This window comes from Pongo pygmaeus, chromosome 11 (genome assembly GCF_028885625.2).
Source record: "Pongo pygmaeus isolate AG05252 chromosome 11, NHGRI_mPonPyg2-v2.0_pri, whole genome shotgun sequence".
NCBI classification, from domain to species: Eukaryota; Metazoa; Chordata; class Mammalia; order Primates; family Hominidae; genus Pongo; species Pongo pygmaeus.
This window is the reverse complement of record NC_072384.2, coordinates 136,855,286-136,872,652: the sequence shown is the minus strand read 5'-3', so window position 1 is coordinate 136,872,652 and position 17,367 is coordinate 136,855,286. Positions and strand designations below refer to the sequence as shown.

Genomic DNA, 17,367 nt, shown 5'->3' with positions numbered 1-17,367 from the left:
TCTTCAAGAACTGGCTCATACTATTGTGCAGACTTGGTAAATCCATCATCAGCAGGGTGGGCTGATAGGCTGGAGACCCAGGGAAGACCTGAGGTTGAGACCAAAGGCTGTCTGCCGCCAGAATTCCTTCTTGCTCAGGGAAAGTCAGTCTTTTGTTCTATTCAGACATTCAACTGATTGATGGAGGCCCACGCACATTAGGGAGAGCCATCGGCTTCACTCCAAGTCCGTCGGTTCAAGAAATTCTAATCTGATCCCAAAAACACACTCATAGAAACATCTAGACTAGTGTTGGGCCAAGTCTCTGGGCACTGGGGTCCTGGCCAAATTGAGACATAAAATTAAGCACAGGGGAGAAGAAAGAAAGGAAGGAATGGAAAAGATGGCGAGATAGAAGGCAAGGCAAAGGAGGCCCTGTAAGCTCCACGGCCTGCCCTGGGCTCTCAGAGACCACAGCACAATTGGCATCAGCAGAGAAGCTGCAGGCACAGCTGTGCTTATGCACAGGTTGGCACATGGAGACCCAAGCACACTGAAGACACAGGTCAAGGACAGAAAGCCCCACCTTTGCCCCTAGGAGTGCACAGAAATACCCCTGAGGGCTCCGCACTTCCACCAGTCATGGAATTATAGTCTTTGAGCCAAGTTTACCAGCCTTGAGGCATAGGGAGGTCGCAGGTAATATTTAGGTTACTTTTTTTGTTTTTCTGTGATGCTTTCATCTTCCTGAGATCAGCCAGTCCTTCTCTGCATTTGGAAACCAAAGATTCCATTCCATTCTATGCAGTTTGAGGCATGTTCAATTTACAGGTGACCAGACGCTCCTTTTAGAGGAAGCGAAGGAACACAAGGGGTAGAATATTAGAAAATGTTCCTTTCCACAGAATGGAGGTCCAAGCCCAGTGCCAGGAAGAGGTTTTCAAAGTTTCAGGAGAGAGCCTCACTTTTGATAAAAGAAGACATTGTTCAACAATACCCATGAAAGCTGTCTTTGAAAATATTGTCTCTCCCTCTTGCACCACTCACAAACATGTCTGCTGCCCCCATCTCTAGAATAATCCTTTGCTGAGGCCTCTGGAAAGATTACTTCACACCTCCCTGCTGGCAGGTGGCCCTCCGCAGGGACTGTAAGAGGAGCCAGGGTGCTGCTATTTATAGCAGCCCCCACGCCACTCTCACGGACAGCTGCTGACTTTGGAGTCGCTTTAGAGGAAGAAAAGAAGGGCTGGTCACTGCACAAATGGCATAAAAATGTCCAACTCGGATTACCTTCCCGACTACCCACTCAACTCAGATTTAGTGAAGAGATTAAAGTCTGCCCTGGATGCCAAAGATGAGGAGAGAGTGAGGGATTTAATCTGCACTGAAGTCACGCCTGTGGACGCTGTGATAGAATTGGCCAATGACGACTGGATGAAAGACCCCTCGGCTCAGCTGCCTACCGGCATGCTGCTAGGTAACCAGAACGAGCCTGCTGCATCTGGGATTTAATTACTAAGTTACGCTGATGGGGTGGGCAGATCCTGGAGGTAGAGGGGCAAATGTTTGGAAAAAGCAAATGATATGTACTCGGATATCTGACTCTCATACATACATGCATATATGTGTACTGCATAGACCATGTACATGCGTGTGCGACATAAGCAACAAGTGCAACACAACACAAAAAAACTAATCCTACCACAGTGGCTGTTCTGTGGCTCCATTGTTTAACAAGCCTGTCCATTTGTGTGTGTAAATTTCACCCACTGATAACCATATCATACACATAACTGTGTGTTCTGCTCCCTTGAGATCTACAAAATCTAAATCTAAAGTATTTTCCATGTTGCTACGTAGTCTTCCCAATTTCAATCCCCTATTGAAATACTTAAACCAAATGCCTACAAAAAGATAATATTTGGTTACCTTTTTGCTTCTATAAATAATGCTGTAATGAGCATCTTTATTAGGATTCATATGGCTTTTTTCTTATTTGGGATTATATCCTTACCATAAATTCCTGGGAGCCATATAACTGGAACAAGAACATAACATTTTTTCAAAGTGTATTGTTTCTAAATTGGTTCCAAATTGTTTTCTGCAAGGGTTTCTATTCCGACAGTGAGGTGATGTGTCTCACCACAACCTCACCAAGGAGCATCACTGGTAATGAATGTTTGTATTAAATTGCCATTTAATAAGCATACACTGGTAATTCTTCACTGCCTGTCGCCATCCTTTCTTTGCAGGTCTGGACGAAGTCTCGTCCATAGGACTTTTTATTTGTAGGCCTCATCAGGTGCAAGACTTGTCTGTTTAGGTCTTGGGCAGGAACTCTCCATCTTTTGGAATCATTTTTATCATTTTGTGGGACTTCCTCACGTAACGTAGACACCATCCCTTTCTTATGTTTCCTGAAAGTGTTTTCCCGACCTGTGATTTACTTTTAGTTGTATTGTGCTGTTTCCCAGCTTGTCAGATTAGGGGACAAGGTTAGTCTTGGCCCCTAAGGGATGCTGAGGGCTCCTTTCCACCCCCATTCTCCCTCCCAACATAGGTGCACACATGCACACGCATGTACATTCATCACATGCACACACGTGTGCGCAACATGCAGGAGGAACATGGATGGGACATGCGTGGGAGTTGCTGCTAGGGAATGGAGCTTTCAGGGTGCTAAGGTGAGGAGTCTGAGATTGGAACTTCCGAGGGGGTCCACCCCCGACTCCCTTGGTTTGGATCTACTTCTGGGCTGCCTTTCAGTGGGGACTTAAGCAAGCCGCTTTAGGGAGGAAGCTTCTCTTGCTTCCCCTTCACCTTGGTTTTCCTAATATCTGGCAGGGATCCATTGGCCCAGGAGCCGTGATCCCAAACTTGGTACCTTCCATCTCTCTAGAAGATTGCCCTGGGGGTTTTAGGGGAGGTTGTCATCACAAGCAGTGATTGGACTGGGAGTGCTGAGCTGTACATCTTGCATTCACCCTTGAGGCCCACCGTGCCCAAGCACCCCATGAGGCTGATCTTTGCAAACTGCATCAGTCCCGTTGGCCCTCTGGCTCCTGTTGGGTGCCACTAATGATAGGAGCTGGGGGAAAGCGAGGGCAGGGCGAGTGCTTCCCCGGCCCTCCCTGCCAGATCACTGATGGGTTTAGCAGCCTCCTTCTGTGGAAGGCTTGGCTCCTGCCCAGCAGCTCCTGCCCCTCTTCCAGCCCTATCAGGTACAGGGTTAGGAATGGCCATCCACTGTGGCTGCTGCCACCTGTAAGTGGTCTCCTGTAGCCCCTGTAACCCTGCCTGCCTTCAGCATGCCCTGAGCTCATGCCATCTGCTTTCTGTTGGGATCCTGACTACAGCAAGCATCCTCTCAACAGCTCTTCCTTCATAAACCAGTCCCAGCCGGTTGAAGATTTGTGTACTGGGAATCTTGAACCTAAATATCCTTTCTTTTCACATTGCTAATTGCCCTGCAAAATCTTTACTGTGTGTCTCATTTTACCAAACACTTGAAACTATGAAAATTGTTATAAGAAAGTTACATTCCTTCCACAGTTATAAATTACATACTGATATGGTTTGGCTGTGTCCCCACCCAAATCTCATCTTGAATTATAGCTCCCATAATTCCCACGTGTTGTGGGAGGGACCCAGTGGGAGATAATTGAATCGTGGGGGCAGTTTCCACCATACTATTCTTGTGGTAGTGAATAAGCCTCACAAGATCTGATGGTTTTATAAGGGGCTTCCCCTTTCACTTGGCTCTCCTTATCTCTTGCCTGCCGCCATGTAAAATGTGCCTTTGTTCTTCCCTCGCCTTCTGCCGTGATTGTGAGGCCTCCCCAGCCATGTGGAACTGTGAGTCCGTTAAACCTCTTTGTCTTTATAAATTACCCAGTCTCTGTTATGTCTTTATCAGCAGCAAGAAAACGGACTGATACACATACACATGTACTTTTTCCTACCTAATGATTCAGCAGTGCAGGGACAATTTGACACTGATGACATGTTTAAAGTGCTTGGGTCTTTCCAGGTTGCTTCAATTCAGGATGATGTTATGCTAAATGATTAAACACGTGATCCTAGGGCATGCCTTATCAGTGACTTTATCTCAGAGAAAGCAGGCTGGACTTCAGGATGAGGGTGCAGGGAGCAACACGGTCAGACGTTCATTTGGGGTATGCCACTCTGGCTAACATGGGAAACTAGGATTTGAAGGAGGCAGAGAAAGGCTAGGAAGAAGAAGAGTCTAGCTGGGAGTTCATTGAAGGCAGTTGCCCAGGTGAGGGATGGCAAGAGTCTAAGCCAAGGCAGAGGAAGACACAAAGGCAAAGTGACAAAGATGAGAGGAAGGGGACCCAGGTTCTTGCCTAAGCTCTCCCGTGACCTGTGTGACCTTGAACATGTCAGACCACCTCTTTGAACCTTAATTTCCTCATTTTCAAAAACGGGATTGGTGTGGATTATCTCTAAGCATCTTTACAAATATTTGGGAGGCTCAATGGGAAGGTTGTGGTGATGAGTAAAGGATAGGGCCGCCGGCTAAGATAGAAACAAGAAGGATCTGTGATTATGATGATTTATTGAACCTCTACTCCACTGAGCTGTATAACCTCAGGAAAGTCACTTTCTGTCTCCAGACCAACTTCTCCACTTATTAACGAGGGTACGAGATTAGATTAGTGCTTCCCACATAGAGGCCCACAAGCTTCCTGAGAAGAGCTCCATGATGGGATGAGCTTGGGAACTGCTTTCGGCTGGGTCCTCCCCTCAGAGATTGGCACAATGACATATCAAAGGCTTAGAGGAGTTTTACCACAAAGGGACTTAAGGATTGCAATTGCATTTGGCACGGTTTCTCATCTCACCCCAGAACCTCACTTTCATGCCTGCTGACAACCCGTAGAATTGGTGATTTGCAGGTGCTCTTGGGGAATCACTGCTGGCTTGGTTCATCGTTTAGGTTCCCTCCTTCTCCATGCTTCTCTGAGGCCATAATCCCAAAGACTCACTGTCGCAGCCTAAAATGGGCATAGGTTCCTTTTTCCTGTGGGAGCAAATGTTCTCTTTCTCAAGGTAAGGGCAAGTTTGGGGGGACCATCCTTGATGGCAGAAAGAGCTGTTTGGATTCTAAGCTACATGTAGGGTCTTTACAATTTTTGAACAGTGGTCCAAACTTATGGCAATGACCTTGAAATGCAGCACATATTGGGAATGGACAGTGTCGAACACCTAAATCCCTGAGAGGAGGAATGTGAAGAGGAAGGAATGATAACACAGGAAAACGGGGCTGGGCCAAGAGAGGGGGCAGAGCTGGCAATGCCCACCCGGGCCAGGAGAAGGCAAGAGTCAAGGGTGATGTTGGCAAAAGTACCTGGGGGAAAGAAGAGGGAAGAGGTTTCTATCCCAAGGACAAGCCCAGTAGATAGAGCTCTGAGTTTTGTTCAAAAGATGACAATGTGAAAAAATAAGAAAAAGAAAAGTAACCATTCTCTCTGCATGTTAACATGATCACTTGAGGACCTTGCCTCTTGCAGGGCAATCGCCATGCTCATTGGCCTGTGAACTTATTACTCCCACCAAATAGAACAGAAAGAAACAATTGATTTTGATGCATCCATGTCAACATCACCAAAAAAAAGCATAGAGAAAAAGTGGTATCCAATGGTGGAAAGGGCTTTTTCTGGAGAAGTCCCTCAGGTGAACATGTGCTCCCACCGTGGTGCAGGCAGAAGTCAAAGGAACTGAAAATTTTAGCCCTCGCAGACACTGGGGGAAAGCACAGAACATACCCTGCTGAGGCAGGCATTAGGCAGGAGAATGGCCATCAATCAGAATTCTTTTAAAGAGGCGACTGGCTTGTGCCCTTGCGAAGGCACCTGCTCTCCTGCAAGGATGGACCTGAGATGCCCAATATCCTGTTGGGCTCACTGAGGCTGAGCCCCCCACTCCCTACAGTCAGCCTCCCCATCCCAACAGGATCCTCCCAGCCAGGGCTGCACCTCCTCTGCTCACCTTTTCCATCTTATCCTTCCAGACCCCATGCAGGGGAGGTCACCTCCACTGGAAGGCCATCACTGCCCGCTGGGACAGAAATCTTGCATCCTCCCTGCATGAAAGCATAATGCCCTTAGTCTCCATCCATTACGGAAATGCATGGCCTTGCTAGGCTGGTTTTTATATACCAACTGGATAATTCAAACCTGAATGCCACCTCCTCCAGGGCAAGAACCTCGCCTAACACTCAATTATATCCAGAGCCTAGCACAGGGTTTTAGCCCTGAGAGAAAGCTCGGACTCTGGGTGCAGTGATTGGCACGGAGGAGCCAAGCTCCTTTGCTCACCTTCAGCTGGGTGGGCACAGAGTGCGTTTCCACAGACACTATTGGGATTTGGGTTTCTGCAAAGAAATATTGAATTCTACTTTCTGCTAAAGCCAAGTCTCTACTGTTTAATATTAGCAACAACTGCATTATTTGTGCTTGCCTCTTTCAATACCAATTGGCTCAGTAGCTGCAGAGAACACAGAGAGGGAGAAAGGATGGCTGGGGGAGGGGAAGTGAGACCCATCTCACCCCCCAAATGCATCAACTGTACAATTTGGTAACTGGTGTAATCAAACGACTTAAGAAACAACTGATTACTAATTGCTATTATTAAGGATGTCAGCATTCCATGATTTTGCAGCTGATATATCATATACAAGTCAAGATGCTACTTGAATTCTTGATGGAAATAGAAAAATAGAGGCATTATGTTGTGTTTGGGGTAATAGTATTTAAGCATCCAGAGGAAAGTTAAAGAAATACTAATTGAGTTTTTATTAAGAGATCTCATCAGCCTCATGTATAGGTGGGGAATGAGTGTGGGTAAACACACCACGGACATGTGCACACATGTGAAAATGGGGTTCATTTGCAGAATTAGACTTCTCATCTAAGGCTTGATGCAGGACGAACCATGACACATGGGCCATATCCCCTGCCCCTTTAAGTCAGACATCCTTCCTTATGCCTAGAGAATAACATCACTCAGGACAAACCAAACGGTTGACTCTAAATTAAATGAGCACAGCTCCTGCCTTAGAGGAATCATTTTCCAACGCAATGACAAGAGCGTACCCATTGATGATGGTGCCAAGATGTGGTGTAATGGGAAGGGCAAGGGACTGAGAGGAAGGGGATCCAGGTTCTTGCCTAAGCTCTCCCGTGACCTGTGTGACCTTGAACATGTCAGACCACCTCTTTGAACCTTAATTTCCTCATTTTCAAAAATGGATTGGTCTGGATCATCTCTAAGCATCTTTACCAATTGGACTAACTCAGGTTCTAAGACGAATGACTTGTGTTTGTGGAGGGGATCAACAAAGCCTCCCGACCCCCACTGCCTTCCCAGGAGTGGTGGATTCTAACAGGGGCCTGTGTAGGCCACACCCCACCTTCCAAGGAAGGGCTCCAGTGGTGAGTTTCAGGTCAAGTAGGCAGTGAGGATACCAGCTGGAAGGTGCATAGGAAGCTGGTTTACGAACTCATATGCACAGATTAAGCAGCAGCTTGGCTCAAGGCTTAGGAAGAATAAGTCCCCAAATCAGGGTATGTTCAAACTGAAACTGGTCCTACACAGAGTCAAAGAAGGAAGAATTGGCAATGCCGCAAGCCCCTGCTGTTCCCTGGAGAACAGGTGAAAGCATCTCCAAGAGCTCTCGCCTTTCCACTCCTCCAGCTGAGGAAAATGAGGCTTGGAGAAGTTGCATGACACACCCTTGGTTCCACAGACAATTGGCAATATAAACCCAGTACCCTTTCCCGTGCTCCACGGCGCCTGTTCATCCCACAGCTGCGTTCTACAGACGGGAATACTGCTGCTCACCTGTGTTCACTTGCTGGTCAACAGCCAGTTAGGAGCAGAGCAGGAGCAGGTATGCTTCCTGACTTGTAGTCAGGGGCTCTTGCTGCCTACCCACCCAGAGACATCTTGCAGGAACGTCCCTGAAAAATACTTCCCAGCAAAGCTGTCTACAACCCTTTAATCTGACATGATGCACACATATGCATATGTACACACGCACACACACAGTCATGCACACGTGCACACACACAATCTCAGTAGATAGAGTCCCTGGTTTCATATCATTGAGCAAAAATAATCCAAAAAAATCATGGGCAAGTGAGTGGGGTGCTAGGCTGGAGAATAAAAACAGAAATGGGAAGCGAGAGGTCACCCACGGCAGGGCAGGCAGGAGAGAAGCGCTCTGCTGTCTTGACTGCCCACTCCACCAGAGAGCGTGGGGGCAGGGAGACCCTGCTCGAAGCAAAATGAAATTAAACCTTTCTAAGTACTTATAAATCAGCACCTAATGACACTATCCCACCACCAGCCTGAGCATTGCTCTTATTACTTTGATTCACAAGCCAGGAAAAGATCCGGAATTATGCACAAATTATTGTCCCATCTTCTTAATTAACGCTGATTGCAAAATTCTTGCTAAAGTCCTTGCTAACAGACTCAATTATGCGCTGCCTGAATTGATTCACCCAGATCAAGTGGAATTTATTAGAAATACACTTTCCTACAATAACATCAGATTATCTTTGAATATAGTTAAATTATTTAGGAATAAAATGGCTGCTGCAGCAGCCCTCTCTTTAGATACAGAAAAATATCTCCCACCACCTAGAATTAAAATGTTTCTTTGCTTTCTACAAGACACACACCCTAGGCTCTTTTTTTTTCCCCAGAAGCAGGTTGAATCACACTGTGATGAGATGAGATGCATGCCTTAGAGCTAATGGTCCGGCTTCAAAGGCATATGGACAAGAAAAAAAATCCTACAGGGTCGCGTCTCAGCTCCCCCCAAGTATGAACCATCACTGCCTGTGGAACACAGTGAAATCGCAATTAGACTAAATCAGGATATTTTCAGAATCAAAATTGAGAAACGGGCTAATAAAGAAATAATGTATGCTGATGACATCCATCTATTAGCATCACTCCCAAGCACACTGGAGAGTTTGGAAAGAACAAAAAGAAATGAGAATAATAGCGAAGAGGCTTTTCTACCTTTCCAAGATGACGACAGTTTCCTGTCACAAGTGCTCTGCTTGAGAAATAAACATTCCGAAGGAACTAATTGGAAATGGCAGGCATGCTCTCTATAGCCTGATTCTAGCTTCCCATCCAATGCCCCACTATCTTTTAATGCCAACCTCTGCACCTAGATATTGGATAGGGACTAGGTTTGTCTTATTTGCCACACCCTGCACATAGTAGGTACCTAATAAATATTTATGGGCCGGGCATGGTGGTTCATGCCTGTAACCCTAGCACTTTGGGAGGCTAAGGTGGGCGAATCTCTTGAGCCCAGGAGTTTGAGACCAGCATGAGCAACATGGCAAGACTCTATCTCTACAAAAAATACAACAATTAGCCTGGGCGTGATGGCACACACCTATAGTCCCAGTTACTTGGGGGACTGAGGCAGGAGGATCACTTAAGCTGGAAGGTGCTGCAGTGAACCGGGATCGTGCCACTGCACTCCAGCCTGGCAACAGTGAGAGCTGGTCTCCAAAAAACAAATGAATACATAGAAATTAAAAATAAATAAATAAAAAATAAATATTAATGCGCCAAATAGCACAGGGAGAACACTGTAGAAATCCTCTGGCTTGACCCTCGAAAGAGGAGCATGTTCCTGGGAGGCTGTGATCCAAAGGAAGGAAGCCCAGATAAAGGGAGGCGAGCAGGAAATGTAGTGCACCCAAGGCATGGCACGCGGGACAGGGAAGTGGGACACAACTTGGACTTGGGTGTGTAAATCAGAGAAAAGAGGAAGACCCAGGCAAACAGATGGGATGATATTGTGTGAGGCTACACATTCTAGGCACAGGTGTTTCCACTTACTTGGAAAGGCCATGAGGAGCCATTCAGCAAAGGAATGACTTAATTTGGAAAGAAAACACCTGACTCTTTTACTTAGGTAAAGCAGAAGATAGAGGAGAAAGGACAGGTGCCAGGAGAGGCCACCAGCCACCAGCTATTCCCTCACAGCCACCCTCCTTCCCTGCTTTACCAGCAAAATCCTTGTGGCATGCAATGTGCCCACCTGAAAAATAAATACATCTCCCCACTCTGTTAGTCCATCCTCGCATTGCGATAAAGAAATACCAGGCCAGGCACAATGACTCACACCTCTAAATCCAGCACTTTGAGAGGCCGAGGGGGGCGAATCACCTGAGGTCAGGAGTTCAAGACCAGCCTGGCCAACATGGTGAAACCCCGTCTCTACAAAAAATACAAAAATTAGCTGGGCTTCGTGGTGGGCGCCCATAATTGCAGCTACTCAAGAGGCTGAGGCAGGAGAATCGCTTGAACCTGGGAGGAGGAGGTTGCAGTGAGCCAAGATCGCGCCACTGCACTCCAGCCTGGGCGACAGAATGAGACTCCGTCTCAAAGGAAGAAAAAAAAAAGAAAGAAATACCAGAGGTTTAATTGGCTCACGGTTCTGCAGGCTGTACAGGAAGCATAGCGGCTTCGACTTCTCGCGAGACTTCAGGAAGCTTTCAATCGCGGGGAAATGCAAATGGGGAGCAGGCAGCTTACAGGGCAGGAGCAGGAGAAAGAGTGGGGTCGCGAGTGCTACACACTTTTAAACAACCAGATCTCACGATAACTCACTCACTATCTTGAGAACAGCACCAAGCGGATGGCACGAAGCCGTTCCTGGGAACTCCGCCCCCAGGATCCCGTCACCTCCCACCGTATTGGGAATGACAATCGGCATGAGATCTGGGCGGGGACACAAACCCAAACCCAATCACCCACTTCCCTTGAAGCTAGGGCTGGTCTTGTTCCCACCAACAATGGGCTTAACAGCAGATGGAAGAGGACAGAAGACAGAGCTGGCAAATTTGAAAACATCAATAGAAAAATATTTGATCTGAAGGAGAAAGTAAAATGATGGGAAATTAAATGAATAGGATCTGTGGGACAAAATAAAAGCTTTAACATACACAACTGGAGTCCAAGAAAGAGAAGAACAATAACAGGGTGGAAAAATATGATTAAAGAAATAACTACCAAACATTTCCCAAATTTAGTGGTAAAAAAACATAAGTTTATAGATTCAAGAAGTTCAGCCAACCAGAAGAAGGGCAGAGTTGATAGAAGGGAGTCAGCTGTGCGGGCTCGCATGCCTGGGTGCTCAATTCCTGTTGTTGAGTCAGATTTACTCTGAGAATAAAGAGCAGGTTCCATGGGAGTGAAGGGGTGAAACGTGTGCAGAGAGAAGGGTGCAATCAGTTCGATACATGGAGATGCATCATGTAACTCTTCTTCCCACAAAGCTGCCATGCTCTGTACTGCCTACAGCAAAGGCTAGCACACTATGGCCTGTGGGCTGGCTTCCTGTTTTTATGAATAAAGTTTTGCTGGAACTCAGCCACCTCCTTCATTTACACATTCTTTATGGCTGCTTTCATGTGAGCGTGGCAGAATTGGGCAGTTGCCGCAGAGACCATATGACCTGCAAAATGTAAAATATTTACTGTCTGGCACTTTATGGAAAAAGTTTGGTGACTCCTGTCCAACAGCACACAGTTTAAATTTTATAACAGGCATCCAAAGGCCTAAAGATGTACCCTGAGCTAACTCTGGCATCCCTGCCATTCTCTCCCGGCATCCCTGCACCCACCCAGAGGCTGATCAGTCACAGGGGCTACTCTGAATGTGGTAGGAGGCGGGAGTCACTCTGGGAAGTGTTTGACCGAAACTGACAGTAAGTATTTAGACATGTTTACAGCAATTTAACACATTAACATAACATCCATGTGTGTGATTTGCAGACTTGTAATTACCTGTCGTTTTTCAGTTTTGTTTTTGCCGGTAACTAATTTCATTGTATTTTGAAAGAGAATCAGACCAGGTGAAGTAGCTCAGGCCTGTAATCCCAGCACTTTGGGAGGCTGAGGCGGGAGGATCGCTTGAGGCCAGGAGTTAGAGACCAGCCTAGGCAACATAGTGAGACCCCATCTCCCACCACACACAAAAAATAATAATAAATTAACCAGCAAGTGGCTATAGTCCCAGCTACTCAGGAGACTGAGGTGGAAGGATCGCTTGCGCCCAGGAGTTCAGGTTACAGTGAGCTATGACTGTGCCACTGCACTCTAGCCTAGGCAAGAGTGAGACGCTGTCCTTAAAAAAAAAAAACAAAAATAAAGACTGAGCCCCTTGAATGAGAATCAAACTGCAACAAATTAGACTCAGAAAAGAAAAGAAAATCCCTGGTCCCTCACCTCAGGTGCTTGAGAAACTCTGGTCCAAGCCACATCTCCACAATACCTCAGTCCCCAGTCCCTTCCTGGCGTTTGCACAGCTGCCTCTTCTGCTGCTTCCTGTCCTCTTGTGTGCCAGCAACACACCCACCATCCTCCCAGTGGCTCGTGAGCTCAGGGATCAGCGTTGGATGCCGACCAGAGTTTGGCAGGAAACTTCCTAGGATCAACAACTAGAAAGCCAGGATGGTGAGGGCAGTGGGGATCCTTGATGCCGTCTAACCATGCTTTGGCTGACCCTAGGGGCAGCTCTGGAACAGAGATGACCTGTCACAGTTTTCCCTGCATGGGGCCAAAATGGCAGGACAGCTCTAGCTGCACCTGGATCCATCACTGGATCTGGCCACATTGGGAGGAGTGTTCTTGGGTGAGGCAGCTCTGCAGCTGAGGCAAACCGTGGAGGAGCTGACAGCTGGGGTGACAAGTCCTCCCTACAGCTGGGGCCTAGGTGGTTCATCTCTGTGTCCACCAAAGGATCTAGGCCCCTCCTCTCAGCCCCGAATCACAGGCCTGCTGTCTGTGGCGGCTTCATTTCCTGCTCAGGTGCCCCTCTGCCTGACCCCTCCACATCATCAAAGGGCTGGCTGCCTTCCTGAATGCACCTGTGTCCCCATGCGCCATAGCATGGTGGCTAGTGACACCTGCCTCTTGCTCAGGCCAGAACATAGGATACAGCTCCCCACAGCAATAGATCAAGAGGAGGAAACAGACATCCTGGGGAGGAAATGCACCTTCCGTGTCCTACACCTCCCTCTCACTTTGCTTAGATGCCACACTAGGGGGAAGCTGGCCCTATCCCTACCCCATCACTCTGATCCCTTATTTGAGGCATCCCCATCTTAATACCTGTACCTCCATATAGCAGTGATCTGATTCCACCGCTAGTTGATGGTGGCCACGTCTGCCCTCCCACTCAATTCAACACTCCTTAATGGCAAGGATTTCTACTTTGTGTGTGTGTGTGTGTGTGAGATGGAGTCTCACTCTGTCGACAAGGCTGGAGTGCAGAGGCGTGATCTCGGCTCACTGCAACCTCTGCCTCCTAGGTTCAAGCAATTCTCCTGTCTCAGCCTCCCGAGTAGCTGGGACTGCAGGTGGACACCACCACGCTTGGCTGATTTTTGTACTTTCAGTAGAGACGGGGTTTTACCATGTTGGTCAGCCTGGTCTGGAACTCCTGACCTCAGGTGATTCACCTGCCTCAGCCTCCCAAAGTGCTGGGATTACAGGCATGAGCCACCACGCCCGGCCAGATTTCTACTATTTATTTCTGTAAGCTTCTTGTACCTGAAAAATGCTCTGTACATGTAAACTCAGTATAGAACATTTCCAAACTGAACAGAAATTTACCCTCCCACCTGCAAACTGGGAGAGCATTCGTGTCACTGAACTCTTCAAAAACTTGACTTTTAAAAAATCTTTCACAATAGGCAAAAAGATCTCTTGTCATTTTTAACTTATATTTTAAGTTAGTAAAATTGAACATGATCAGCAGTCCACTGTTTCAGCAGTCACTTATAGTTCTTCTCATTTTTTTTCCTGTTTTTCCATTGGAAGTTTAAAGTTCTAATTTTGGAATTTAACTCCATCAGACAAAACTGGCCTCACCTTGCTGGATGCAGTGTCAACCAAATTGTCTCCCAGACCACCCTTCTCAACCGCAGGACAGGTAAACTTCTCGTTTCTAGAAGGGATATAAAGGATCACAGGGCAGAACAATCAGAGCAAACCAACTTCAAGAGAGAAGTATTTTGCTCCCTGTGTGAGATTCATAAAAAACAATCAGTCTGAACATGCAATTTGTCTCAAGAGGCAGGAGCTGCAATTTTATCATGTAATTAAATCCCCACGCCAGTTGTAAAGAAACTTCGTCACCTTTATCAGGGAGAGCTTCAATGATACGCTTTCCAGCAACATCCCCAGAGTCTATAAATGTCCTTCCAGGGCTATTTACTCATGGTTGTGCACGCTGAGGATTAGGCCGCTGTGTTTTGCACTCATCCACAGTGGATACACGATGTTCAAGGGCATCTTTGTTTCTGAGCTTCCAAAAAACCCTCCTGGGCTGCCAGTGAAAGCGGCACTTGACCTTTGGATAAGATCACATTAATAATGAGAAGTGACTGTTGTTCTGCATTATCTGCACTGGGCTTGGTAGCAATGACGGGAAAATAAGTTAGTGAGGTGGTTTCCTCCCTTATTGTGTTCCTCCACATGATGGAAATGAGGTTTCTTAATAATGTGAAATCAGCACAGACAATTTAAGTCATTATTAATAGATGCACTTGATCTGAGGAAGTAAAATGTTTTAATGTTTTGTTAAATGAGGTGTGCTGTGCTAACATTGTTATTCAGAGAGGAGGTTGAGATACTTTAACATTTTTGATATTAATGTCTATGTGACTAACTCTGGTGGATGGATGTGTCCTGGAACTCTTAAAAGCAGAACTTTATATACCTGCCCAGCTTCTTACTTTTAAAGTATTTTTTTTAATTCTGCAGGGAGTGGGGTGAAGGAAAGTTGGCTTTAGACATTAAAACAGGAAGAATAAAGACCAGAAAAGGGTGTGAAAGTAACTCCACTGGAAGGCCTGGGGCTGCTGCACCAGTTGGTAGTGATGTTATTATCCCAGAGTCCAATCAGACTTAGTACATGGCCATTTACAGAAACGCTTCAGGTAAAAAAGGGAAGAAGGAAATTGACCAGGTCAACAACGTGCACTGGCATATTTAAGAAAGAGTGCACGGAATCTCACAATGTCCACAAGAGTAGTGACTTCCTGCCCCTGTCTGTCCACTTGGACACTTCCAGAAGGAAGCCAGACATTTGCCAATGACCTAGGAAAGAATCTGAACATTTGCCATTCCCCAAGAACAAGAGAAAATGGCAGGGTGTCCTGCAGCCTCAAAAACTCTACCTCTTGGCTTGAAGGCTTGGAAAGTTGTGGCCATAGAGAAAGAGCCTGGCCCTGCCACAAAGCCCACCAGCTCCAGGTTTCAGCCTCAGCTGGATTAATCCTTGGAGGCTTCTAGGAAAAAGAAAATCACTAGTCAACTCAATGGCAAGAAGAAAAGATCCCAATGTCACGTGAAAATAATAGTCACCATTCAAACACTACCATCTGGATACCCCATTATAATTTCAAGGTGGATTTTACCTTTTTCATCTCATTTGATCCAGAGGCAAAAACTCCCTCTCATTAGCTACCTACACTATAGGACTCAATTATAAAGAACTCATGTTTGTGTCTCCTGCAGACAAAACATTATGCTTATTATTTAAGTCCCCAAAATATTCTTTGCAAACGTATATTTTAATCCAGTTGACTACCTGGCTAGTATTAGAGAAATTGAGTCTATTCACTCAGTTAGCCAGACACAAGCCAGGCCTCCTCTCCTGCTTGGATTCTTGCCTTCCTTTTCTTAAATTCACTTCATGGTCTGCAATATAAGACCACAGCAATTACATTTGTTTAGTATTCTGCCACGGTCCACCCACACAAATGAGCTTCCTCCGTCAAATAAGTACACCATTTGAAAAACTGAAAATATTAAATGTACTGGCTTGGAGAAAGTTATATTCATCAGAATCCCTCTCTTTCAAGAAGGGCACTGTATTTGTTCAGAAGCATTTCCTTGACCAGCACCCTGGAATAGACGTTGAAACCCTACGGGCCCTGGCAGTGCACAGAACAACAATGAAGAAAAAAGAGAGAGGATTTCCATGGCTGTACCAGAGAGAAAGGAAACAGAAATGGAAGTGAAGAGTGGAATAAGGCTGTGCAAACTGTGACGGAACTCTTCACATCCTCAGTGTGATTGCCAGATACACTAAGTGATGCTATTAGTGGGCTAGCTTGAAAACAAACCAACCAACCAAGAAAAATCAAAGAAGCCAATTGTGGCTGCCATTGTGAGAGGAGAGCGGAAGGTACACAATGCAAGCAAACACAGAGATCAAGGACAACACCAGGAAGCAAAGCACAGGGGCTCTCTGGAGTTCTCGGAGGGACTCTCAGTTCTACAAAGCCAAGAGTCCCAATGAGAAAGGGAACTTAAATGGACATCTGTCTGACACGAGTTATTCTTACTGTACAGACATGCTTTGAATGTTTTCAAATAATTTGCTGCATTTATGCCATCTAAATTTGGGTATAAATATCAATGCATCAAAACAACCAACAACCTCTGAACTTAAAAACAAGAGAAAGAAACTTCTAGTGCCCCAAACGGGGAACCCATAGCAGTGAGTAGCTGTTTCAGCCATTCGATTCACAAGGACAACAGATTCCTATGGGCCTGGGATTTGAATGCTGCCTTGTGGCATTGATTGAATTAGCCTGTTGCTCTGACCTGTGGAGACCTTTTGGAATCCTGGCTGTGTCATGCTCCATGCCACGCATCTGATAGCTACCCTTCCACAAATTCATTCAAATCACAATATGTATCACACAAAATGGGGTAAGTTCAGGGATAAAAGCCATTCCACATGCATTGCAAGGGTCACGGAGTCCATGGCTGCCTGTCACAGCAATGGTTCTCAACCTTGGCTGCATGTTAGAAGCACCTGGGGGTACTCTTTTTCCCTTTTTTTTTTTTTTTTTTTTTTTTTTTGAGATAGAGTCTTGCTCTGTTGCCCAGGCTGGAGTACAGTGGCATGATCTCGGCTCACTGCAACCTCTGCAGGTTCAAGCGATTCTCCTGCCTCAGCCTCCCAAGTAGCCAGGACTACAGGCGTGCACCACCTTGCCCAGCTAATTTTTGTATTTTTAGTAGAGACAAGGTTTCACTATGTTGGCCAGGCTGATCTCAAACTCCTGACCTCAGGTGATCCACCTGCATCAGCCTCCCAAAGTGCTGGGATTACAGGCGTGAGCCGCCACGCCCAGCCACCTAGGGACTTTTTAACAGTCCTGTTCCCCAGGCCACACCTCCAACCCATTATGCCTGAAACTACCAGGTAGGCTCCAGGCATCGTGTTTTTTAAAGTTCCTCAGGTGATTCATTTTTGCAGCCAAGGTTTGAACCACTGCTGTTGAGGCATCATGTGTATTATTTC

At 46.3% G+C, this 17,367-nt stretch overlaps 1 protein-coding gene across 1 annotated transcript in view; it reads left to right on the top strand.

Moving 5' to 3' along the window:
* The first annotated feature begins 1,190 nt into the window (after window positions 1-1,190).
* Window positions 1,191-17,367, top strand: part of ASB18 (ankyrin repeat and SOCS box containing 18) — a 70,539-nt gene continuing 54,362 nt past the window's right edge. The window contains exon 1 of the mRNA XM_054478995.1: window positions 1,191-1,456. Within this exon, the coding sequence (XP_054334970.1) occupies window positions 1,252-1,456 (205 nt within the window). The 5' untranslated portion in view covers window positions 1,191-1,251. The remainder of the gene's footprint in view (window positions 1,457-17,367) is intronic.